This window comes from Schistocerca nitens, chromosome 4 (assembly GCF_023898315.1).
Source record: "Schistocerca nitens isolate TAMUIC-IGC-003100 chromosome 4, iqSchNite1.1, whole genome shotgun sequence".
NCBI lineage: Eukaryota > Metazoa > Arthropoda > Insecta > Orthoptera > Acrididae > Schistocerca > Schistocerca nitens.
Genome location: NC_064617.1, coordinates 974,248,480 through 974,275,533, shown reverse-complemented (window position 1 = coordinate 974,275,533; position 27,054 = coordinate 974,248,480). Strand labels below are relative to the sequence as shown.

Genomic DNA, 27,054 nt, shown 5'->3' with positions numbered 1-27,054 from the left:
TACGATTCATCGTTCCACAGTACCCCTGCTTGTGATCCCACGACTGTGGATCTCAGGATTACGGAATCCGTGGTGTGGGGACTGCCACACTCAGCTCCACGCAGGATCTCAGTGGTCCCACGGGAAGGGCTCCTGAAAGGACAGACATATTGTTTGCTTGGCCGTGCAGGACCGTGCAACTAAATGATGTACCGTGAATCAGGAAGTGGGTTTATTTGCAGCGAGGCAAGCAACCCGAGACTGTCGCCACAGTCATCACTCGACGCGGCAGCAGAGAGAGGCGCACCCTCAGTGGTGAGTTCACCGAGAACACCGGACACTGAGGTGGCACCACGTCGCATTTTAAGGACAGCCCCGGTGCAAGGTGCAGCATCACCTTGGGTGTGTCCATATATGGAGGATCCAAGCAGAATGAACATAACCAGACGGCATTCATCATCATAATATGGTGTGATGGTAACGGGGTGCCATCAGTCACCATTACCACTGAGGATAGATAATGGATGTGATTTATGTACGACGGGGCATCATCCCATTTTTTACGCTTCTGAGACAGTATATAACGCAAACGTTTAATTAGAGATGGACCCCTGCAGGAGGTCCAGTAGCACGCCTTCCCTCTTAACCTGACCTCAGTTTCCCGGAGCTGTGGTTGCGGGGACATTTAAAAGCAGTGGTGTATTCCACATCTGTCGACAACAGGATCACGTAACAGGGGCGTCTGCGTCCTGTGGGTGACCAAAGACGGAGGCAGTGTTCGCGTTTATGTGAGGGGGAGGAGGAATGAAGGACACCTAGCAGTGTCAGCAGACAGGTGGTTACTGTGGACAGCCGGCCGCTATGGGCGAGCGGTTCTAGGCGCTTCAGTACGGAACCACGCGGCTGCTACGGCCGCAGGTTCGAATCCTGCCTCGGGCATAGATGTGTGTGATGTCCTTAGGTTGGTTAGGTTTAAGTAGTTCTAAGTTCTAGGCGACTGATGACCTCAGATGTTAAGCCCCATAGTGCTCAGAGCCATTTGAGCCATTTGATTTGTTACTGTGCACAGAATAACACGTATCTCAGATATTTGTTCATTTCCATTCGTTTATTGCACTTCTTCCCGTTTCGGCACCTATCACCTCCAGCAAAAATGTGGAACAGTTCCTTTTAATCACGCTCTGTATGAAGTGCACAAACAACATCAAGAAGAGACGTCACACTAATCATTGTGTCGCAAATTTAGCAATCTGAATATCTTTTCCTTAATAGCTTTCGTGGCCGCGGTGGTCTATCGGTTAGGGCGCTAGACTTCGGCCCTGGAGGTCCTGGGTCCATCCCAGTTACAAACGAGTATTTGTCTTCGTCGTGGTCTCTTCAGGACGGCCCCAGGTCCACTCACCCTTCTGTCAAATTAAGGTTCCTGGGGTAGTAAGCGACCGGGGCGCTGGGCTCGCCACGTCCCCCCTCCTAGTGCCACTCTGACTGCAGTCAGCTAGGAAGCCCGTTCACGGAGTGGTTGCCGTACACTTTACCTCTAATAGCTTTCAGAAGATCATCAGTTTTATGTTTTTTATCGTGCACTATACGTATATGAGGCTATCAAGGAGTTACCATTTTAGGGCGTTGCTGAAGCATAAATGCAACTAGCGGGACTCAGTTGCCGGTATATAATCACCAACATGTAGGCAACTGATTACTGTGGTATTCGTGTCTTTCCGACGTGCTTGTGGTAAATGAGGATATGTCAACTATACTAAACTAAACTAAACTCCGTCCGAACAGGCCTTGGGAGGTCCAACGGTTACCGACCGGTCGCCGCGTCATCCTCAGTCCACAGGCGTCACTGAATGCGCACATGGATGGGCATGTGGTCAGCACACCGCTTTCCCGGCCGTATGTCAGTTTACGAGACCGGAGCCGCTACCTCTAAATCAAGTAGCTCCTCAGTTTGCGTCACAAGGGCTGAGTGCAACCTACTCGCCAAGAGCGCTCGGCAGACCGGATGGTCACCCATCCAAGTGCTAGCCCAGCCCGATAGCGCTTAACTTCGTTGATCTGAGGGGAAGACGTGAACTATGACGACGTGATTACCAGATGCGCCGAAACAGAACCAAAGTGTTGCTATTCTTTCCTTAGCTGCCGAAGGATAAACACCGGTAAACATGCATCAAGAAAATTCAAATCGCTCCAAGCACTATGGGACTTAACATCTGAGGTCATCAGTCCCCTAGACTTAGAACTACTTAAACCTAACTAACCTCTATCGTATACACAAAATTTTTCCGATTTCTTTTAGTACCCAAGTGGATGATCTCGCACTTTTCTTTGTTTAGTGCCAATTGCCACTTTTCGCACCATACAGAAATTCTCTCTTGATCATTTTGTAATTGGAATTGATCGTCTGATGATTTTACTAGACGGTAAATTACAGCGTCATCTGCAAACAATCTGAGGGGGCTGCTCAGATTATCATATAGATCATTTATGTAAATCAGGAACAGCAGAGGGCCTATGACACTACCCTGCGGAACGCCAGATATCACTTCTATTCTGCTCGATGATTAACCGTCCATCACTACGAACTGTGACCTCTCTGACAGGAAATCACGAATCCAGTCACACAACTGGGACGATACTCCATATGCACGCAATTTGATTAACAGTCGCTTGTGAGGGGCGGTATCAAAAGGCTTCTGGAAATCTAGGAATATGGAATTTGGAATTCTGAAGATGGCAGGTGTAAAATACAGGGAGCGAAAGGCTATTTACAATTTGTACAGAAGCCAGATGGCAGTTATATGAGTCGAGGGGCATGAAAGGGAAGCTGTGGTTGGGAAGGGAGTGAGACAGGGTTGTAGCCTCTCCCCGATCTTATTCAATCTGTATATTGTGCAAGCAGTAAAAGAAACAAAAGAAAAATAGTAGGTATTAAAATCCATGAAGAAGAAATAAAAACTTTACGGTTCGCCGATGACATTGTAATTCTGTCAGAGACAGCAAAGGAGTTGGAAAAGCAGTTGAACGGAATGGACAGATGGCAGATGAACATCAACAAAAGCAAAACGAGGATAATGGAATGTGGTCAAATTAAATCGGGTGATGCTGAGGGAATTAGATTAGGAAATGAGACACTTAAAGTAGTAAAGGAGTTTCGCTATTTGGGGAACAAAATAAGTGATGATGGTCGAAGTAGAGAGGATATAAAATGTAGACTGGCAATGGCAAGGAAATCGTTTCTGAAGAAGAGAAATCTGTTAACATCGAGTATAGATTTAAGTGTCAGGAAGTCGTTTCTGAAAGTATTTGTATGGAGTGTAGCCATGTATGGAAGTGAAACATGGACGATAAATACACTCCTGGAAATTGAAATAAGAACACCGTGAATTCATTGTCCCAGGAAGGGGAAACTTTATTGACACATTCCTGGGGTCAGATACATCACATGATCACACTGACAGAACCACAGGCACATAGACACAGGCAGCAGAGCATGCACAATGTCGGCACTAGTACAGTGTATATCCACCTTTCGCAGCAATGCAGGCTGCTATTCTCCCATGGAGACGATCGTAGAGATGCTGGATGTAGTCCTGTGGAACGGCTTGCCATGCCATTTCCACCTGGCGCCTCAGTTGGACCAGCGTTCGTGCTGGACGTGCAGACCGCGTGAGACGACGCTTCATCCAGTCCCAAACATGCTCAATGGGGGACAGATCCGGAGATCTTGCTGGCCATGGTAGTTGACTTACACCTTCTAGAGCACGTTGGGTGGCACGGGATACATGCGGACGTGCATTGTCCTGTTGGAACAGCAAGTTCCCTTGCCGGTCTAGGAATGGTAGAACGATGGGTTCGATGACGGTTTGGATGTACGGTGCACTATTCAGTGTCCCCTCGACGATCACCAGTGGTGTACGGCCAGTGTAGGAGATCGCTCCCCACACCATGATGCCGGGTGTTGGCCCTGTGTGCCTCGGTCGTATGCAGTCCTGATTGTGGCGCTCACCTGCACGGCGCCAAACACGCATACGACCATCATTGGCACCAAGGCAGAAGCGACTCTCATCGCTGAAGACGACACGTCTCCATTCGTCCCTCCATTCACGCCTGTCGCGACACCACTGGAGGCGGGCTGCACGATGTCGGGGCGTGAGCGGAAGACGGCCTAACGGTGTGCGGGACCGTAGCCCAGCTTCATGGAGACGGTTGCGAATGGTCCTCGCCGATACCCCAGGAGCAACAGTGTCCCTAATTTGCTGGGAAATGGCGGTGCGGTCCCCTACGGCACTGCGTAGGATCCTTCGGTCTTGGCGTGCATCCGTGCGTCGCTGCGGTCCGGTCCCAGGTCGACGGGCACGTGCACCTTCCGCCGACCACTGGCGACAACATCGATGTACTGTGGAGACCTCACGCCCCACGTGTTGAGCAATTCGGCGGTACGTCCACCCGGCCTCCCGCATGCCCACTATACGCCCTCGCTCAAAGTCCGTCAACTGCACATACGGTTCACGTCCACGCTGTCGCGGCATGCTACCAGTGTTAAAGACTGCGATGGAGCTCCGTATGCCACGGCAAACTGGCTGACACTGACGGCGGCGGTGCACAAATGCTGCGCAGCTAGCGCCATTCGACGGCCAACACCGCGGTTCCTGGTGTGTCCGCTGTGCCGTGCGTGTGATCATTGCTTGTACAGGCCTCTCGCAGTGTCCGGAGCAAGTATGGTGGGTCTGACACACCGGTGTCAATGTGTTCTTTTTTCCATTTCCAGGAGTGTAGTTTGGACAAGAAGAGAATAGAAGCTTTCGAAATGCGGTGCTACAGTAGAATGCTGAAGATTAGATGGGTAGATCCCATAACTAATGAGGAGGTATTGAATAGAATTGGGGAGAAGAGGAGTTTGTGGCACAACTTGACAAGAAGAAGGGACCGGTTGGTAGGACATGTTCTGAGGCATCAAGGGATCACAAATTTAGCACTGGAGGGCAGCGTGGAGGGTAAAAATCGTAGAGGGAGACCAAGAGATGAATACACTAAGCAGATTCAGAAGGATGTAGGTTGCAGTAGGTACTGGGAGATGAAGGAGCTTGCACACGATAGAGTAGCATGGAGAGGTGCATCAAACCTGTCTCAGGACTGAAGACCACAACATTCCCCACAATATTATCTCTGTGGTCTTTCCAATTTAAGTTGCTCGTAATTGTAATTCCTAGGTATTTAGTCGAATTGCCAGCCCTTATATTTGTGCGATTTGTCGTATACACAAAATTTATCGGATTTCGTTTAGTACCCATGTGGTTGACCTCGCACTTTTCTTTGTTTAGTGCCAATTGCCACTTTTCGCACCATCCAGAAATTCTCTCTAGATCATTTTGTAAATGGAATTGATCGTACGATGATTTTACTAGACGGTAAATTACAGCATCATCTGCGAACAGTCTAAGGGGGCTGCAGCATTCTGGAAATGTAGGAATGTGGAATCGATCTGAGATCCCTTGTCGACAGCACTCCTTAGTTTGTGGGAATAAAGAGCTAGCTGTGGTTTGGACAGAGGTGTCCACCCACTTTTCGAACCGCCAGAATTTCTGATGCATCTGACACCTCCTGCTACGAAACAGCTTGATCTGAAAGTCATGAAATAGCAACCGCTCTACTGAACTACATCAACACGGCGTTTGTAGCACCCATTCGTGAGACTTTTATTAGAGAGATACAGTGTTTTTTCCTCCTGTCGTGTTCCACAGGTGAACGCGTCGCCGTCGCTGACCTCGACGACTGTCAACGACCGCATCCTCAAGTACAAGCTCATCGACAACATCATCTCGGTGGTGCTGCCCCCGGACGGCGTGCCAGAGTGAGTATGCGCTCTTGTCATTACGAGGCGAGGTGAACCTCGCAGTAAATGTCAATCTTTTCACGCGAAAGTGCACTTATTTTCCGTCCCATTCCTTGATCATTGCACTTTGACCTATAGCTGTTATAATCACTACTTGTACTCACAAGATTCTCGAGAATGAAGTTTGCGGTCTGGGAAATACGGAAGCGTCCGATCCCGCCCGTCTGCTTTGACCCATGACGTCACAAATATGGCGGAAACAAAAACAAACACACACACTTTCCACAAGAAGCCTAATGACACTAACGGGACAAGCGCGGGAAATGGGGTGTTTTGGGTGGGGGGCAAACTAAATATAAACAAATTTAGACGCCTTGCGTAGCTACAACGTGTAAGTGAAGACAGCCATGTACGAATACCCACCCACCTCCCCAGAGGTCGTAACCCCTGCAACCCATAGAAGATAAAGATGCTTCAGTAGCTGATTAGTGTTTTTTGTCTTTTTTAAAAAAAAAATCTCACGGGATAGAACGAACAGATCAGAAAGATAAATATAATAAACTAAAACAAATTAGAGGAAACAGATAATTAAAATAAGTAATAAGTGTTTTTAAATTTAAAAAAAAATCTCACGAGATAGAACGAACAGATCAGAAAAGTAAATAAAATAAGATAAAACAAAACTGGAGACAGCCACACTCAAACCAAACTCCGCGCCGTCATGACGTCACACACGACAACACCTTTACGTCACGGGTCAAAGCCGACGCGTGGGATCGGACGCTTCTGTCGACCCGCGGTCTGACGTCCCGTCGACGACGAAGTGATTAGAGACGGAGCACGACCTCGGATTGGGGGAGCATGGGAAAGAAATTGACCGTAACGTTTTCAGATAAACAATCCGATATATTGCCTTAACCCATTCTGGGAAACTGCTGGAACGGCAGAACTGAAATTTGAATGGTCGTCCTACTGAATACGACTCCGACGTTTTACCACTGTGCAATTCGGAAAAACCTCCTCCAGCCACAAGTTACTTTAGACGTGAGGACAGATGGAAGCAAGAGAGTCCCAAATGTGGTGAAAAGGGTGGATCATACACTGAACCGCCAAAGAAACTGATGTAGGCGTGCGTATTCAAATACAGAGATATGTAAACAGGCAGAATACGGCGGTGCAGTCGCAGACGCCTACGTAAGGCAATAAGTGTCTGGCGCAGTTGTTAGATCGGTTAGTGCTGCTACAATGGTGGGTTATCAAGATTTAAGTAAGTTTGAATTTGGTGTTGCAGTCGGCACACGAGCGATGCGACACAGAATCTTCGAGATTGTTGTTGTTGTTGTGGTCTTCAGTCCTGAGACTGGTTTGATGCAGCTCTCCATGCTACTCTGTCCTGTGCAAGCTTCTTCATCTCCCAGTACCTACTGCAACCTACATCCTTCTGAATCTGCTTAGTGTATTCATCTCTTGGTCTCCCTCTACGATTTTTACCCTCCACGCTGCCCTCCAATACTAAATTGGTGATCCCTTGATGCCTCAAAACATGTCATACCAACCGATCCCTTCTTCTAGTCAAGTTGTGCCACAAACTTCTATTCTCCCCAATCCTATTCAATACCTCCTCATTAGTTACGTGATCTACCCACCTTATCTTCAGCATTATTCTGTAGCACCACAGTTCGAAAGCTTCTATTCTCTTCTTGTCCAAACTATTTACCGTCCATGTTTCACTCCCATACATGGCTACACTCCATACAAATACTTTCAGAAACGACTTCCTGACACTTAAATCTATACTCGATGTTAACAAATTTCTCTTCTTCAGAAACGCTTTCCTTACCATTGCCAGTCTACATTTTATATCCTCTCTACTTCGACCATCATCAGTTATTTTACTCCCTAAATAGCAAAACTCCTTTACTACTTTAAGTGTCTCATTTCCTAATCTAATTCCCTCTGCATCACCCGATTTAATTTGACTACATTCCATTATCCTCGTTTTGCTTTTGTTGATGTTCATCTTATATCCTCCTTTCAAGACACTGTCCATTCCGTTGAACTGTTCTTCCAAGTCCTTTGCTGTCTCTGACAGAATTACAATGTCATCGGCGAACCTCAAAGTTTTTATTTCTTCTCCATGAATTTTAATACCTACTCCGAATTTTTCTTTTGTTTCCTTCACTGCTTGCTCAATATACAGATTGAATAACATCGGGGAGAGGCTACAACCCTGTGTCACTCTCTTCCCAACCACTGCTTCCCTTTCATGCCCCTTGACTCTTATAACTGCCATCTGGTTTCTGTACAAATTGTAAATAGCCTTTCGCTCCCTGTATTTTACCCCTGCCACTTTCAGAATTTGAAAGAGAGTATTCCAGTTAACGTTGTCAAAAGCTTTCTCTAAGTCTACAAATGCTAGAAACGTAGGTTTGCCTTTTCTTAATCTTTCTTCTAAGATAAGTCGTAAGGTTAGTATTCCCTCACGTGTTCCGACATTTCTACGGAATCCAAACTGATCTTCCCCGAGGTCCGCTTCTACCAGTTTTTCCATTCGTCTGTAAAGAATTCGCGTTAGTATTTTGCAGCTGTGACTTATCTCCGAGATAGTATGAAGGAATCCGGTAAAACATCAAATCTCCGACATCGCTGCAAGAACGGGACCAACGACGACTGTAGAGCATCGGTCAACGGGACAGAAGTGCAACCCTTCCGCAAATTGTTGCAGATTTCAATGCTGGACCATTAACAAGTCTCAGCGTGGGAACCATTCAGTGAAACATCATCGACATGGCGTTTCGGAGCCGAAGGCCCACTCGTGTACCCTTGATGACTGCACGACACAAAGTCTTACGCCTCGCCTGGGCCCGACAACACCGACATTGGACTGTTGATAACTGGAAAAATCTTGCCTGGTCGGACGAGTCTCGTTTCAAATTGTATCGAGCGGATGGACGTGTACTGGTATGCTGGCAACCTCATGATCCCTGTACCGTGCATGTCAGCAGAGGACTGTTCAAGCTGGTGGAGGCTCTGTAATGGTGTGGGGCGTGTGCAGTTGGACTGATATGGGACCCGTGATACGTCTAGATACGACTCTGACAGGTGACACGTACGTAAGCATCCTGTCTGATCACCTGCATCCATTCGTGCCCATTGCGCATTCCGACGGACTCGGGCAATTCCAGCAGGACAATGCCGCACCCCACACGTCCAGAACTGCTACAGAGTGGCTCCAGGAACACCCTTCTGAGTTTAAACATTTCCGCTGGCCACGAAACTCCTCAAATATGAACATTATTGAGCATGCGGGCAAGCCTTGCAACGTGCTGTTGAGAAGAGATCTCTATCCTTCGCACTCTTAGACGGATTTATAGACAGCCGTACAGGATTCATGTTCCACATTAGTCACATCCACGCTACGTCGTGCTGCGGCACTTCTGCATGCCCGTGGGGGCCCTACACGATATTAGGCAGGTGTATCAGTTTCTTTGGCTCTTCAATGTATTTTCATGTGCGGCTGCAGCAAAGGGAAGTCTCGAACGTGAATACGAGGTGTGGCTAGAAAAAAACCGGACTAGTACTGGTGAAACAATAAAACGAATGCAATAAGGCTGAAAGTCGCGTGGCCTGTCACGTGACTCTCGCTCCGCCTACTGCTCGAGTTTCATCTGCCTCCTGCACTCAGTCTGCCCGTGGCGTCTGTTTTAAGTAGTTGACGTTTTGTCTGTGCGTCGGAAAATGTTGAGTGTACAGAAAGAACAGCGTGTTAACATCAAATTTTGTTTCAAACTAGGAAAATCTGCAAGTGAAACGTTTGTAATGTTACAACAAGTGTACGGCGATGATTGTTTATCGCGAACACAAGTGTTTGAGTGGTTTAAACGATTTAAAGATGGCCGCGAAGACACCAGTGATGACACTCGCACTGGCAGGCCATTGTCAGCAAAAACTGATGCAAACATTGAAAAAATCGGTAAACTTGTTCGACACATTCCTTGTCAACTCCTGTTAACTCAGACACTGCTCTGATTGTTAAACGGCGATCTTGTCGAACAAGTTTACCGATTTTTTCAATGTTTGCATCAGTTTTTGCTGACAATGGTCTGCCAGTGCGAGTGTCATCACTGGTGTCTTCGCGGCCATCTTTAAATCGTTTAAACCACTCAAACACTTGTGTTCGCGATAAACAATCATCGCCGTACACTTGTTGTAACATTACAAACGTTTCACTTGCAGATTTTCCTAGTTTGAAACAAAATTTGATGTTAACACGCTGTTCTTTCTGTACACTCAACATTTTCCGACGCACAGACAAAACGTCAACTACTTAAAACAGACGCCACGGGCAGACTGAGTGCAGGAGGCAGATGAAACTCGAGCAGTAGGCGGAGCGAGAGTCACGTGACAGGCCACGCGACTTTCAGCCTTATTGCATTCGTTTTATTGTTTCACCAGTACTAGTCCGGTTTTTTTCTAGCCACACCTCGTATCTCTAACTGTAACGTCCAATTTCCGAGCTGTCACTATTAGTTAACACTATGATCTTGATTTTAATTCAGTATGAGTCTTTGGCCCAGCTCAGTTACGGCGTTGGAAAGTCTCACAGCAAGACGATAATTGAACTGGCCATGGTGGCTTGGGCTTGCAACAGCTTCTAGTTGTTTCATATTTAAGCAAATCTCCTGGGCGGCAAACGTCAATTTATTAATCTGAGTTCTGCTGCTACTAGAGTTCTGCTGCAGGCATTTCTGACCCGGCCTCTGACGTTTATGGCAGAAGATCTTCAGTGGCATTAATAGAAGCTTTTCAGGGAGCACTCGGTAGTAATGAAAATCATTGCCAGCACCGAGCACTATTGTGCTCGTAATAAAAAATGAGAATGTCAAGTTCGCATCGTCTACTTACAGCTATTAACCACTCGATGGGGATGGAGGTCAGAAAAGACTTCATTAATTCTGGAAATACATAATTTTCTGGGCGAAGCAATTTTTTGTTTGAGGTAAACACTTAATTCACATAACTGATTATTAGTTTTACGTGCTTACAGCTTGTTATGGTTGACACAACAGTATGGAAAGTACAACACGTAACGACGTACCATACTTAATAAGAATGGAACATGACCGAGAGAGGTAAGGAGACATGTGCTACTGTTGTGGCGATATCTGTAACCCCTGGATATAGATACATACAGACCAAGCAATCCCAATCTCTGTCCTTCTGAGCTCTGAAATCAAGACCAGAATCACTTTTTGGTTGGAGTGAACCGAGTACCTGCCACTGCGAAGTGGAGCTAACAAGCATAGAGTGTCCGATTATTAACTGAAATTAAGAATTAGTTTTAAGAAGTGAGTGATCTTCTTTATTAGCTGTGTGATCAAAAGTATCGGGACACCCACAAAAACATACGTTCTTCATATTAGGTGCATTGTGCTGCCACCTACTGCCAGATATTCCACATCAGCGCCCTCAGTAGTCATCATACATCGTGAGAGAGCAGAAAGGGGCGCTCCGCGGAACTCACGGACTTCGAACGTGGTCAGGTGATTGGGTGTCACTTGTGTCACACGTCTGTACGCGAGATTTCCGCACTCCTAAACATCCCTAAGACTACTATTTCCGATGTGATAGAGCAGTCAAAACGTGAAGGGACACGTACAGCACAAGAGCGTACAGGCCGGCCACGTCTGTTGGCTGACAGAGACCGCCGACAGTTGAAGAGGTTCGTAATGTGTAATAGGCAGACATCTATCCAGACCATCATACAGGAATTACAAGCTGCATCAGGATCCACTGCAACTACTATGACAGTTAGTCGAGAGATGAGAAAACTTAGTGGAGCGGCTGCTCATAAGCCACACGTCAAGCCGGTAAATGCTAAACGACGCCTCGCTTGCTGTGAGGAGCGTAAACATTACACGATTGATCAGTGGAATAACGTTGTGTATAGTGACGAATCACGGAACACAGTGTGGCATTCCGATGCCAGGGTTTGGGTATGGCGAATGCCCGGTGAACATCATCTGTCAGCGTGTGTAGTGCCAACAGTAAAATTCGGAGGCGGTGGTGTTATGGTGTGGTCGTGTTTTTCATGGAGGGGTCTTGCACCCCTTGTTGTTTTGCGTGGCACTATCACAGCACAGTCCTACATTGATGTTTTAAGCACCTTCTTGCTTCCCACTGTTGAATAGCAATTAGGGGATGACGACTGCATCTTTCAACACGATCGAGCACCTGTTCATAATGCACGACCTGTGGCGGAGTGGTTACACGACAATAACATCCCTGTAATGGACTGGCCTGCAGAGTGTCCCGACCTGAATACTACAGAACACCTTTGGGATGTTTTGCAACGCCGACTTCGTGCCAGGCCTCACCGACCGACATCGATACCTCTCGTCAGTGCAGCACTCCGTGAAGAATGGGCTGCCATTCCCCAAGAAACCTTCCAGCACCTGATTGAACGTATGCCTGCGAGAGTGGAAGCTGTCATCAAGGCTAAGGGTGGGCTAACACCTTATTGAATTCCAGCATTACCGATGGAGAGCGCCACGAACTTGTAAGTCATTTTCAGCCAGGTGTCCGGATACTTTTGATCACATAGTGTACGTATGCAGCACTACAATTAACATAGTTTTTGTGCAATTGTGAATATTTATGGTTCAAATGGTTCAGATGGCTCTGAGCACTATGGGACTTAACTTCTGAGGTCACCAGTCACCTAGAACTTAGAACTACTTAAACCTAACTAAACTAAGGACATCACACTCATCCATGCCAGAGGCAGGATTCGAACCTGCGACCGTAGCTGTCGCGCGGCTCCAGACTGCAGCGCCTAGAACAGCTCGGCCACTCCGGCCGGCTGAGAATATTAACAGGATGGTTGTCGTTTTAAGTTTCGCTTTGTTAAAGTTGTAAAAAACAAGGTTTGAAATGTTGTACTTACAGTTCTTTCTGTATATACGTTTTACAAGCGCCAGAGTCACCTTGCCACTTCGCGTTATCTTTTCCCTAGCGTTTGTCCGGTGTAGTACAAGGTCCGCTTTTTCGGGATTTGGCCATTTTTACACTCCTGGAAATTGAAATAAGAACACCGTGAATTCATTGTCCCAGGAAGGGGAAACTTTATTGACACATTCCTGGGGTCAGATACACCACATGATCACACTGACAGAACCACAGGCACATAGACACAGGCAACAGAGCATGCACAATGTCGGCACTAGTACAGTGTATATCCACCTTTCGCAGCAATGCAGGCTGCTATTCTCCCATGGAGACGATCGTAGAGATGCTGGATGTAGTCCTGTGGAACGGCTTGCCATGCCATTTCCACCTGGCGCCTCAGTTGGACCAGCGTTCGTGCTGGGCGTGCAGACCGCGTGAGACGACGCTTCATCCAGTCCCAAACATGCTCAATGAGGGACAGATCCGGAGATCTTGCTGGCCAGGGTAGTTGACTTACACCTTCTAGAGCACGTTGGGTGGCACGGGATACATGCGGACGTGCATTGTCCTGTTGGAACAGCAAGTTCCCTTGCCGGTCTAGAAATGGTAGAACGATGGGTTCGATGACGGTTTGGATGTACCGTGCACTATTCAGTGTCCCCTCGACGATCACCAGTGGTGTACGGCCAGTGTAGGAGATCGCTCCCCACACCGTGATGCCGGGTGTTGGCCCTGTGTGCCTCGGTCGTATGCAGTCCTGATTGTGGCGCTCACCTGCACGGCGCCAAACACGCATACGACCATCATTGGCACCAAGGCAGAAGCGACTCTCATCGCTGAAGACGACACGTCTCCATTCGTCCCTCCATTCACGCCTGTCGCGACACCACTGGAGGCGGGCTGCACGATGTTGGGGCGTGAGCGGAAGACGGCCTAACGGTGTGCGGGACCGTAGCCCAGATTCATGGAGACGGTTGCGAATGGTCCTCGCCGATACCCCAGGAGCAACAGTGTCCCTAATTTGCTGGGAAGTGGCGGTGCGGTCCCCTACGGCACTGCGTAGGATCCTACGGTCTTGGCGTGCATCCGTGCGTCGCTGCGGTCCGGTCCCAGGTCGACGGGCACGTGCACCTTCCGCCGACCACTGGCGACAACATCGATGTACTGTGGAGACCTCACGCCCCACGTGTTGAGCAATTCGGCGGTACGTCCACCCGGCCTCCCGCATGCCCACTATACGCCCTCGCTCAAAGTCTGTCAACTGCACATACGGTTCACGTCCACGCTGTCGCGGCATGCTACCAGTGTTAAAGACTGCGATGGAGCTCCGTATGCCACGGCAAACTGTCTGACACTGACGGCGGCGGTGCACAAATGCTGCGCAGCTAGCGCCATTCGACGGCCAACACCGCGGTTCCTGGTGTGTCCGCTGTGCCGTGCGTGTGATCATTGCTTGTACAGCCCTCTCGCAGTGTCCGGAGCAAGTATGGTGGGTCTGACACACCGGTGTCAATGTGTTCTTTTTTCCATTTCCAGAAGTGTATTTTCCGTTGTTTAACTTTGTCTCCTGATGCCATTCCCGACTTCACTATCGCCACTGTAGCTTAGAGACGAAAGTCGTGCGCGAAATCAGTCTGTCAATCGTATCAACGCTGTTCTGCGTGGTGTCGCACACTGCACGATCAAATGTGTCTGGACATGCCAGTATAACACGGAATTGACCACTAGATGCCACTAAGGCGGAACCGCCAGTACAAAAGTAGGTGGGCAGTATTATGTTGTCAGTAACATCAGAAAGGGTCGGTTAAGAGACGTCAGTGTCTTCGAATGTGGACTACTCACTGCATGTCACTCGAGTAACAAATCCGTAAGGGCATTACAACCATTCTGAAGCTCCTCAAGTGGTCTGTTGGTGGTATGGTTGCGAAGTGGAAACGTGAAGGTACAGCCGCAGCTAAACCAAAATCAGGGAGGCGTGACTGCCCGACAGCATTGCGAAGAGTGGTTGTAAAAAAAATAGCATTAAACCAGCGGAAGGAATCACCCGCGAGTTCCAAAGTAGTACCAACAGTCCCGCGAGCACAGTGTCTTTGTTTAGGGAGTTGATAAATGGGCTACAATCGTCGACCAGTCCCTCATGAGCCCCACGTTTCTGTAGCCACTGCTAAGCGGCGCTGCAGGTGGCGTAAGGATCGACGCCACAGGACACTGGATGACTGGAAACGAGTAATTTGAATTACGAATAGCGCTGTACCCTTGGCAATCCGACGGAGATGTTTGGGTGTGACGAATACCTGGAGAACATTACCTACCGTCATGTGTATTGTCAAAAGAGAAGTACGCAGGAGGCGGTGTTAGGTATGGGGGTGTTTTCCGTGTTTGGGGCGTCTTTCCTTTACTGCGCTTAAGAAAACGCTGAATGCGGAAAAATGTGAACACATCCTACGCCACCGTGTACTGTGTCCAGTTAGATTAGATTAGATTAGATTTACTTTCATTCCAACTGATCCATAGAGAGGAGGTCCTCCAGGCTGTAGAACATGACAGAAAAACAACAATACATGACAAATATTTACAACTCAAACAAATAAGCGAATGTACCATTCCACAGGTCCCAAGTGGCATGGCCGTCATTTTTGAACGCTATATGAATGAATCATTTTACAAATACTAATGCACTGAATTTAAAATAAAAAAAGTTTTTTATTTATTTATAAGGTAATAAACGTGTAATACAACTACTAACAGATGTGAAAATTACCGAACAATCAGTTTAATAAGACACAGCTGCAAAATACTAACACGAATTCTTTACAGACGAATGAAAAGCTAGTAGAAGACGACCTCGGGGAAGATCAGTTTGGATTCCGTAGAAATACTGGAATACGTGAGGCAATATTGACCTTACGACTTATCTTAGAAGAAAGATTAAGGAAAGGCAAACCTACGTTTCTAGCATTTGTAGACTTAGTAGCTTTTGACAATGTTGACTGGAATATTCTCTTTCAAATTCTAAAGGTGGCAGGGGTAAAATACAGGGAGCGAAAGGCTATTTACAATTTGTACCGAAACCAGATGGCAGTTATAAGAGTCGAGGGACACGAAAGGGAAGCAGTTGTTGGGAAGGGAGTAAGACAGGGTTGTAGCCTCTCCCCGATGTTATTCAACCTGTATATTGAGCAAGCAGTAAAAGAAACAAAAGAAAAATTCGGAGTAGGAATTAAAATCCATGGAGAAGACATAAAAACTCTGAGGTTCGCCGACGACATTGTAATTCTTTCGGAGACAGCAAAGGACTTGGAAGAGCAGTTGAACGGAATGGACAGTGTCTTGAAAGGAGGGTATAAGATGAACATCAACAAAAGCAAAACGAGGATAATGGAATGGAGTCGATCGAAGTAGAGCAGATATAAAATGTAGACTGGCAGTCGTAAGGAAAGCGCTTCTGAAGAAGAGAAATTTGTTAACATCGAGTATAGATTTAAGTGTCAGGAAGTCGTTTCTGAAAGTATTTGTATGGAGTGTAGCCATGTATGGAAGTGAAAGATGGACGATAAATAGTTTGGACAAGAAGAGAATAGAAGTTTTCGAAATGTGGTGCTACAGAAGAATGCTGAAGATTAGATGGGTAGATCACATAACTAATGAGGAGGTATTGAATAGGATTGGGGAGAAGAGAAGTTTGTGGCACAACTTGACCAGAAGAAGGGATCGGTTGGTAGGACATGTTCTGAGGCATCAAGGGATCACCAATTTAGCATTGGAGGGCAGCGTGGAGGGTAAAAATCGAAGAGGGAGACCAAGAGATGAATACACTAAGCAGATTCAGAAGGATGTAGGTTGCGGTAGGTACTGGGAGATGACGAAGCTTGCACAGGATAGAGTAGCATGGAGAGCTGCATCAAACCAGTCTCAGGACTGAAGACCACAACAACAACAACAACACAACTACTAAAAACTTATTGCATAAAGCGCCATCTGTGAGGCAGTGGTTTGTGAAGAATAACATTTTGAAAATGGACTCTCATGCCCATGTCCCAACCTGGGCCCAGTGCACCATCTTTGGAATGAGGTGGAACGTCGACTTCGCTCAAGACCCCAACGCCAAACTTTACCTTCTCTCATTTCCGCTCTTGACGTAGAGTGGGCTGCAGTTTTTCCACAGACATTCAGACTATACAATGAAAGAGTCACCATCAGAGCTCAAGGCTTTATAATGGCGAAGGGTGGACACGTCCCATATTAATGTCCACCAATAGGTGTCCGGATACTTTTGATCGCATGCTGTATTAGCTGTTCAGTTGCCTCACAGTCAGTGAAATCCACATTTTTCTACACTGTGCATCATACGACACTTCATTCCCACTCAACTGGAAGACATTGCATCAATTTCTCAGGAAGTATTTCGTTTCCAATTGAATCTTTCAAAAAATGAACGTAAATGATTTTTTTATTCTTTTGTAAGAACGGATAGATACTATTACGAATCACATCATGTTTTTCACATAAAACAGCAGCTTACATTTTATGGAGGTTAATCAGTGCAGTACAGAGACCGATATAGTTTTAAGATCAGAAGCACAATGCATCTGCAAACTTTTATTATTAGGGAAAGTGTTGTGATGATATAGATAATATTAACGTTCTTTTGTTTCACGACTTTCAGATCTGAGGAATAATGTAAATCTCAGTTTCCTGCATTGTTCATCAATGCAAATTAACAAAATTTGCTACTACCATGTACAAGAGTATACACCAAATTCTTCTATTGATATTTTCCTTTCCGTTTAATGACTAATTAGATACAGCACTGAATGACGTAAGCAGAGACAAGGTCCCTAGAGAAGTCGATATTCCCACACAACTGCTGATATCGTTAGGAGAGCCAGCCATCTGGTGTGGATGATGTGTGATAGAGGCGAAACACCTTCAGATTTCAAGAAGGGTCTAATACTTCTAATTCCAAAAAATATATCCTGATATATATATATATATATATATATATATATATATATATATATATATATATATATATACACTCCTGGAAATTGAAATAAGAACACCGTGAATTCATTGTCCCAGGAAGGGGAAACTTTATTGACACATTCCTGGGGTCAGATACATCACATGATCACACTGACAGAACCACAGGCACATAGACACAGGCAACAGAGCATGCACAATGTCGGCACTAGTACAGTGTATATCCACCTTTCGCAGCAATGCAGGCTGCTATTCTCCCATGGAGACGATCGTAGAGATGCTGGATGTAGTCCTGTGGAACGGCTTGCCATGCCATTTCCACCTGGCGCCTCAGTTGGACCAGCGTTCGTGCTGGACGTGCAGACCGCGTGAGACGACGCTTCATCCAGTCCCAAACATGCTCAATGGGGGACAGATCCGGAGATCTTGCTGGCCAGGGTAGTTGACTTACACCTTCTAGAGCACGTTGGGTGGCACGGGATACATGCGGACGTGCGTTCTCCTGTTGGAACAGCAAGTTCCCTTGCCGGTCTAGGAATGGTAGAACGATGGGTTCGATGACGGTTTGGATGTACCGTGCACTATTCAGTGTCCCCTCGACGATCACCAGTGGTGTACGGCCAGTGTAGGAGATCGCTCCCCACACCATGATGCCGGGTGTTGGCCCTGTGTGCCTCGGTCGTATGCAGTCCTGATTGTGGCGCTCACCTGCACGGCGCCAAACACGCATACGACCATCATTGGCACCAAGGCAGAAGCGACTCTCATCGCTGAAGACGACATGTCTCCATTCGTCCCTCCATTCACGCCTGTCACGACACCACTGGAGGCGGGCTGCACGATGTTGGGGCCTGAGCGGAAGACGGCCTAACGGTGTGCGGGACCGTAGCCCAGCTTCATGGAGACGGTTGCGAATGGTCCTCGCCGATACCCCAGCAGCAACAGTGTCCCTAATTTGCTGGGAAGTGGCGGTGCGGTCCCCTACGGCACTGTGTAGGATCCTACGGTCTTGGCGTGCATCCGTGCGTCGCTGCGGTCCGGTCCCAGGTCGACGGGCACGTGCACCTTCCGCCGACCACTGGCGACAACATCGATGTACTGTGGAGACCTCACGCCCCACGTGTTGAGCAATTCGGCGGTACGTCCACCCGGCCTCCCGCATGCCCACTATACGCCCTCGCTCAAAGTCCGTCAACTGCACATACGGTTCACGTCCACGCTGTCGCGGCATGCTACCAGTGTTAAAGACTGCGATGGAGCTCCGTATGCCACGGCAAACTGTCTGACACTGACGGCGGCGGTGCACAAATGCTGCGCAGCTAGCGCCATTCGACGGCCAACACCGCGGTTCCTGGTGTGTCCGCTGTGCCGTGCGTGTGATCATTGCTTGTACAGCCCTCTCGCAGTGTCCGGAGCAAGTATGGTGGGTCTGACACACCGGTGTCAATGTGTTCTTTTTTCCATTTCCAGGAGTGTATATTGATTTTCTGACAACTCTTCTTAGTATGTTACAATGATTTTTTTAGAGTGTAAAATTACTTCTGAGTCTTTACTAATTTTTTCTGCCTTATACAGTTTTCTTTTCCTTCCTGAAGACACTTTAATACCTATAGTGATCCAACGTTTCTTTGAAAACTGTCTGGTGTTATATTTAGTAATTTTCTGGGGCCAACAGTGTTCAAAAAGGGTTATAAATTTATCAAGAAATATGTTGCATTTATCATTGGCATTTGGCTAATTATATACCTCTCCCCAATTAACATTTCTTAAACATTCTCTGAAGTGCTCTGTAGATACCGTGTTCATCAGCCTTACACTTTTACTTAATGCTTTCTGAACTGTACACCTTGCTAAGTTTTTTAAATTACTCAGTTGTGCATCATGGTCTGATAATCCGTTTATTACAGGGAAAGAATGTGTTAGTTTTACATCATTTTGTTGCACAAATACATTATCTATTAGAGTTATACTGTCTTGAGCTATATATGTAGGGAAATTGATCACTGATTCTAAGTTATATGTCATTAATAACACTTCTACTTCACTTTTCCTATCAGAATTGCTTAGGAAGTTTGCATTGAAATCACCACAGATTAATAACTTCTCCTTTCTGTCTGACAGATAGCATAATAGGGAGTAAAACTTTTTTATGAATAGCTCTCAATCTCCTAATGGGTCCCGTACACTGTTGCTAATACCAACACCACATTATCTAGCTGTAGTTCTCATGCACAAACTTGAAAGTGGTGATCGACACAAAATTTGCTTACTTCTACAGTTTTCTACTTATCTCCTTGTTTTGTGTAAATGGCAACTTCTCCTTTATGCATGCTAGATCTGCATGTGTAAGATGCTAAATTGTACCCATTTATACTGACACTTTCCATGAAGCTTCGTTTATGCTATTTTTCTTGGTAATTGTCTGTCTAGGCTTTGGCTTTAACCTAAAAAACTTCTCTTCCGGGTCCCATTAACCACAGGGATCATCCCTTGTCTGACTGTGGCCCCCCTTACAGTTTCTGCTAATAGAGACTCTAACTTATCTTTCCCCTTCCTATTTAGGTGCAGGCCACGTGTAGTGTATCCCCACCTACCAATAGCATCAACTGGAACCACACTCATGAGATTTCGCTTGTGTCTGGAGCATCCTGTTCAGCTCAGTTTGGGTTCCAGAGAAATGTTGGAACATGCGAGTTAACACTGACTCTAAGACTTATCTCAGGAGACAGATTAAGAAAAGGAAAACTTATGTTTATAGCTTTTGCAATCTGCTGGAAAGATTTCGAGAATGTTGACTGGAATTCAATCTGTAAACTTGTAAAGGTAGTAGGGGTAAAATAGCGAGGACAAAAGGTTATATGCAACTTTTATAGAAACCCAATACCTCTTATATTAGTCGAAGGGCACGAAAGGGAAGCAGAGATTGAGAAGGCAGTGAGAGAGGGTTGAGGCCTGTTCCCGTCATTATTCGATCTGTACACTGAGCAAGCAGTAAAGGAAGCCAAAGAAAAATTTGGAGGAGGAATTAAAGCTCAGGGATAAGAAATAAGAGGTCGATGTTTGCAGATGACGTTGTAATTCTGTCAGAGACAGCAAAGGACTTGGAAGTGCAGATGAATCGAGTGTGCAGTCTGTTGAAAGGAATATACAAAACGGACATTAAGGACAGCAAAACAAGGGTAATGGAATTTAGACGAGTTAAACCATGCGATGCCAAGAGTATTATGTTAGGAAATGAAACACTTGAAGTTGTAGATGAGTTTTGCTATTTCGGCGGTAAAATAACTAATGATGACTGTAGTAGAGAGGATATAAAATGTAGACTGGCAATGAAACTGTAAGTTTAAGTGATTGAAGCTTATGTATAAAATATCTTACATACTGTTTTACTTCTTGCTTCTTCGTCTTTAACGGTGTTTTTTTCCCTTACGTGATATTGTGACGAGATTTAAAAATGGTGGCACATTATCTTGCTTTACTTTAATTCTAAAACTAGAGGCTTCAGTTTAAGCTACACTCCTGGAAATGGAAAAAAGAACACATTGACACCGGTGTGTCAGACCCACCATACTTGCTCCGGACACTGCGAGAGGGCTGTACAAGCAATGATCACACGCACGGCACAGCGGACACACCAGGAACCGCGGTGTTGGCCGTCGAATGGCGCTAGCTGCGCAGCATTTGTGCACCGCCGCCGTCAGTGTCAGACAGTTTGCCGTGGCATACGGAGCTCCATCGCAGTCTTTAACACTGGTAGCATGCCGCGACAGCGTGGACGTGAACCGTATGTGCAGTTGACGGACTTTGAGCGAGGGCGTATAGTGGGCATGCGGGAGGCCTGGTGGACGTACCGCCGAATTGCTCAACACGTGGGGCGTGAGGTCTCCACAGTACATCGATGTTGTCGCCAGTGGTCGGCGGAAGGTGCACGTGCCCGTCGACCTGGGACCGGACCGCAGCGACGCACGGATGCACGCCAAGACCGTAGGATCCTACACAGTGCCGTAGGGGACCGCACCGCCACTTCCCAGCAAATTAGGGACACTGTTGCTGCTGGGGTATCGGCGAGGACCATTCGCAACCGTCTCCATGAAGCTGGGCTACGGTCCCGCACACCGTTAGGCCGTCTTCCGCTCAGGCCCCAACATCGTGCAGCCCGCCTCCAGTGGTGTCGTGACAGGCGTGAATGGAGGGACGAATGGAGACGTGTCGTCTTCAGCGATGAGAGTCGCTTCTGCCTTGGTGCCAATGATGGTCGTATGCGTGTTTGGCGCCGTGCAGGTGAGCGCCACAATCAGGACTGCATACGACCGAGGCACACAGGGCCAACACCCGGCATCATGGTGTGGGGAGCGATCTCCTACACTGGCCGTACACCACTGGTGATCGTCGAGGGGACACTGAATAGTGCACGGTACATCCAAACCGTCATCGAACCCATCGTTCTACCATTCCTAGACCGGCAAGGGAACTTGCTGTTCCAACAGGAGAACGCACGTCCGCATGTATCCCGTGCCACCCAACGTGCTCTAGAAGGTGTAAGTCAACTACCCTGGCCAGCAAGATCTCCGGATCTGTCCCCCATTGAGCATGTTTGGGACTGGATGAAGCGTCGTCTCACGCGGTCTGCACGTCCAGCACGAACGCTGGTCCAACTGAGGCGCCAGGTGGAAATGGCATGGCAAGCCGTTCCACAGGACTACATCCAGCATCTCTACGATCGTCTCCATGGGAGAATAGCAGCCTGCATTGCTGCGAAAGGTGGATATACACTGTACTAGTGCCGACATTGTGCATGCTCTGTTGCCTGTGTCTATGTGCCTGTGGTTCTGTCAGTGTGATCATGTGATGTATCTGACCCCAGGAATGTGTCAATAAAGTTTCCCCTTCCTGGGACAATGAATTCACGGTGTTCTTATTTCAATTTCCAGGAGTGTACTTGTATGGTCGTTTGCCCTAATAATATTTCATTTTCAAGGCAAAGGTCCAAACATTCCTTAATATCTCATAGAGGAAAACTATTACCAGCACTAATTATTACATAAAAAGACGTTAATGATTTCGAATCATGGAGTAAAAAGAAGGAAGACAGTGTAATTTAATATTAAATAAATTTCTGCACGTACCTCTAATATGGTGAAAGGCCTACGGCCCACAGCCTATGACCAGGCTACCCTTTAACCTCAGGAAAGTCCACCAGTACTCATTCGATAGCAGGCAAAGCTGACCTGAGGCAGTCTGGGAGTGACTGGAACGACGAAAAGCCACCAACCCTGTTTGAGATTGAACCTGGGTCTTCCATGGCGCACATACCTTTATGAGAACATTAAACGGGGTAATTCAGCTGTCCCTACCGATGTCGTTTTATGCAGCCTGCACTACGTCTGTACCAGGATTTGCATTCAGACAAGCGACAGCCATGGAATCGATGTAAGTTCCCTCTCACAGCTTTGAAAGACTGCTCGCAAACACTATCACACTGTAAAAACACAAGATATACCTAACTTCTGCAGTACTTATCAAAGTGTCTCTTACCTTTCGTTGCACAATTAACGGTATAGTCATACAGGTTTTCGATGTTTCTGCAAGTTCGTTCCATTTGTAGTACTTAATCTTTCGTATATGGTTCAGAAACCTTGCCTTATACAGTGTGTTTCACCATTGGAAACAATGATATTAACTGGAGATATGAAAATGGGAAGTGGGTAAGTAACAACTTTCAGGTATATATCCCAATGACTCACCACATTAATGTGCTAAAGTATTTTCATAAACGAAACTTGTACAATAGATTTGAGATGTCTTCGTGCATTTTTACCAGTTATTCCGTGTCATTTTGACAATGTGCTTCACGTCTTCAGAGCGGAATGGCCAACAAAATAGGTCTGTTATGTGGGTTTGCATGAAACGACATCTGTAGACGCAGCTAAATCACCCTCTGTAATGATCTATATCAAGAATTGTGGGACATTTTTGCGCAAACACATATTATTAAATAAGGGACCATTACCAGCAGGTCGGTAACGATAGCATTCCTTGGTATCAGCCTACAATTTAATGCCTTAACAGCTTTCCTCTGAGCCATAATCCGTAGGTAGCGGTCATCCACTCCAGTAGTAGCCGTTGGGCGGCCTGAGCGAGGCATGTCCTCGACAGTTCCTGTCTCTCCGTATCTCCTCCACGTCCGAACAACTTCTCTTTGGTTCACTGCGAGACGCCTGGACAGTTCCCTTGTTGGGAGCCCTTCCTGGCACAAAGTAAGAATGCGGACGCGATCGAACCGGGGTATTCACCGTCTAGGCATGGTTCAACTACAGACAACACAAGACGTGTACCTCCTCCCTGGTGGAATGACTGGAACTGATCGGCTGTCGGACCCCCCTCCGTCTAATAGGCGCTGCTCTTGCATGGTTGTTTACATCTTTAGGCGGGTTTAGTGACATCTCTGAACAGTCAAAGGGACTGTGTCTGTGATACAATATCCACAAAAATGGTTCAAATGGCTCTGAGCACTATGGGACTCAACTGCTATGGTCATCAGTCCCCTAGAACTTAGAACTACTTAAACCTAACGAACCTAAGGACATCACACACAGCCATGCCCGAGGCAGGATTCGAACCTGCGACCGTAGCAGTCGCACGGTTCCGGACTGCGCGCCTAGAACCGCGAGACCACCGCGGCCGGCACACTATCCACAGTCAACGTCTATCTTCAGGAGTTCTGGGAACCGGGGTGATGCAAAACTTTTTTTGATGTGTGTATTTTGTTTGTCTCCATTGAACATAGCAGACGTGAGGTATCTTAAGTCTCTCCCTTTTTCCTAGAATAAGGTTTTGATTTATAATTAAATATGTTAAAATGGGTTATGCGTTATATTCATGTTTTATTTTAAAAGATATGTAATCCCCGCAATTATTAAGTGGTACATGATTTACGATATTGTAATGTTTGTTACAAAAAAACTAGCTAGAACGGCGAGCTCAGCAGATCTTGGTAAAGAGACGCAGTGTGCCGAACGCAATTCGCGGTTTGCCATTGAATTCAGCCTGCTGTGAGCAAAGTACGCCCCCTGAGATTATTTGCCGATCATTTAACAGTGACTTGCGATCAGTTTGAGCGAGGACAGAATACGCATGATCGAGCCATTGTCTCCGAACTGTGAATCTGCTGCTCTCGCTTCTGTCAGGTACAGGCTCCGCAGAACCGACGGTGGTATTAAATTGCGACGGCTCGTAAATTGTTAAAATTTCGAGAGCCAATGCAATGTTTCTACATTAGTACCTGACGCGATAGGACGAATGCGCCCCGCCATCAGCAATGACCGTTATTCCACTGCTCAGTGCAAAAAATAAGTAACCTTATTTATTAATCAGTTTTTCACAGTTTCTGTAATCTTAGTTCAAATACCGGACCACAATAACGCGTCAACACCAAGGCCTGATTATACACTACTGGCCATTAAAATTGCTACACCACGAAGATGACGTGCTACAGACGCGAAATTTAACCGACAGGAAGAAAATGCTGTGATATGCAAATGATTAGCATTTCAGAGCATTCACACAAGGTTGGCGCCGGTGGCGACACCTACAACGTGCTGACATGAGGAAAGTTTCCAACCGGTTTCTCATACACAAACAGCAGTTGACCGGCGTTGCCTGGTGAAACGTTGTTGTGATGCCTCGTGTAAGGAAGAGAAATGCGTACCATCTCGTTTCCGACTTTGATAAAGGTCGGATTGTAGCCTATCGCGATTGCGGTTTATCGTATCGCGACATTGCTGCTCGCGTCGTTCGAGATCCAATGTCTGTTAGCAGAATACGGAATCGGTGGGTTCAGGAAGGTAATACGGAACGCCGTGCTGGATCCCAACGTCCTCGTATCACTAGCACTCGAGATGACAGGCATCTTATCCGCATGGCTGTAACGGATCGTGCAGCCACGTCTCGATCCCTGAGTCAACAGATGGGGACATTTGAAAGACGACAACCATCAGCACGAACAGTTCGACGACGTTTGCAGCAGCATGGACTATCAACTCAGAGACCGTGGCTGCGGTTACCCTTGACGCTGCATCACAGACAGGAGCGCCTGCGATGGTGTACTCAACGACGAACCTGAGTGCACGATTGGCAAAACGTCATTTTTCGGATGAATCCAGGTTCTGTTTACAGCATCATGATGGTCGCATCCTTGTTTGACGACGTCGCGGTGAACGCACATTGGAAGCGTGTATTCGTCAACGCCATACTGGCGTATCACCCGGCGTGATGGTATGGGGTGCCATTGGTTACACGTCTCGGTCACCTCTTGTTCGCATTGACGTCACTTTGAGCAGTGGACGTTACATTTCAGATGTGTTACGACCCGAGACTCCACCCTTGATTCGATCCATGCGAAACCTTACATTTCAGTATGATAATGCACGACCGCATGTTGCAGGTCCTGTACGGGCCTTTCTGGATACAGAAAATAATCGACTGCTGCCCTGGCCAGCACATTCTCGAGATCTCTCACCAATTGAAAACGTCTGGTCAATGGTGGCCGAGCAACTGGCTCGTCAGAATATGCCAGTCACTACTCTGGATGAACTGTGGTATCGTGTTGAAGCTGCATGGGCAGCTGTATCTGCACGCGCCATCCAAGCTCTGTTGACTCAATGCCCAGGCGAATCAAGGCCATTATTACGGCCAGAGGTGGTGGTTCTGGGTACTGATTTTCTCAGGATCTATGCACCCATATTGCGTGAAAATGTAATCACATATCAGTTCTAGTATAATACGAGGGCAGTTCAATAAGTAATGCAACACATTTTTTTCTGAAACAGGGGTTGTTTTATTCAGCATTGAAATACACCAGGTTATTCCCCAATCTTTTAGCTACACAACACTATTTTTCAACGTAATCTCCATTCAATGCTACGGCCTTACGCCACCTTGAAATGAGGGCCTGTATGCCTGCACAGTACCATTCCACTGGTCGATGTCGGAGCCAACGTCGTACTGCATCAATAACTTCTTCATCATCCGCGTAATGCGTCCCACGGATTGCGTCCTTCATTGGGCCAAACATATGGAAATCCGACGGTGCGAGATCGGGGCTGTAGGCTGCATGAGGAAGAACAGTCCACTGAAGTTTTGTGAGCTCCTCTCGGGTGCGAAGACTTGTGTGAGGTCTTGCGTTGTCATGAAGAAGGAGAAGTTCGTTTTGATTTTTGTGCCTACGAACACGCTCAAGTCGTTTCTTCAATTTCTGAAGAGTAGCACAATACACTTCAGAGTTAATCGTTTGACCATGGGGAAGGACA

At 46.9% G+C, this 27,054-nt stretch overlaps 1 protein-coding gene across 1 annotated transcript in view; it reads left to right on the top strand.

The window, feature by feature from the left end:
• Positions 1 to 27,054, top strand: part of LOC126252736 (polyglutamylase complex subunit TTLL1) — a gene marked incomplete at its 3' end in the record, with an annotated part of 207,609 nt that overhangs the window by 170,740 nt on the left and 9,815 nt on the right. The window contains exon 8 of the mRNA XM_049953639.1: positions 5,724 to 5,833. Within this exon, the coding sequence (XP_049809596.1) occupies positions 5,724 to 5,833 (110 nt within the window). The remainder of the gene's footprint in view (positions 1 to 5,723; positions 5,834 to 27,054) is intronic.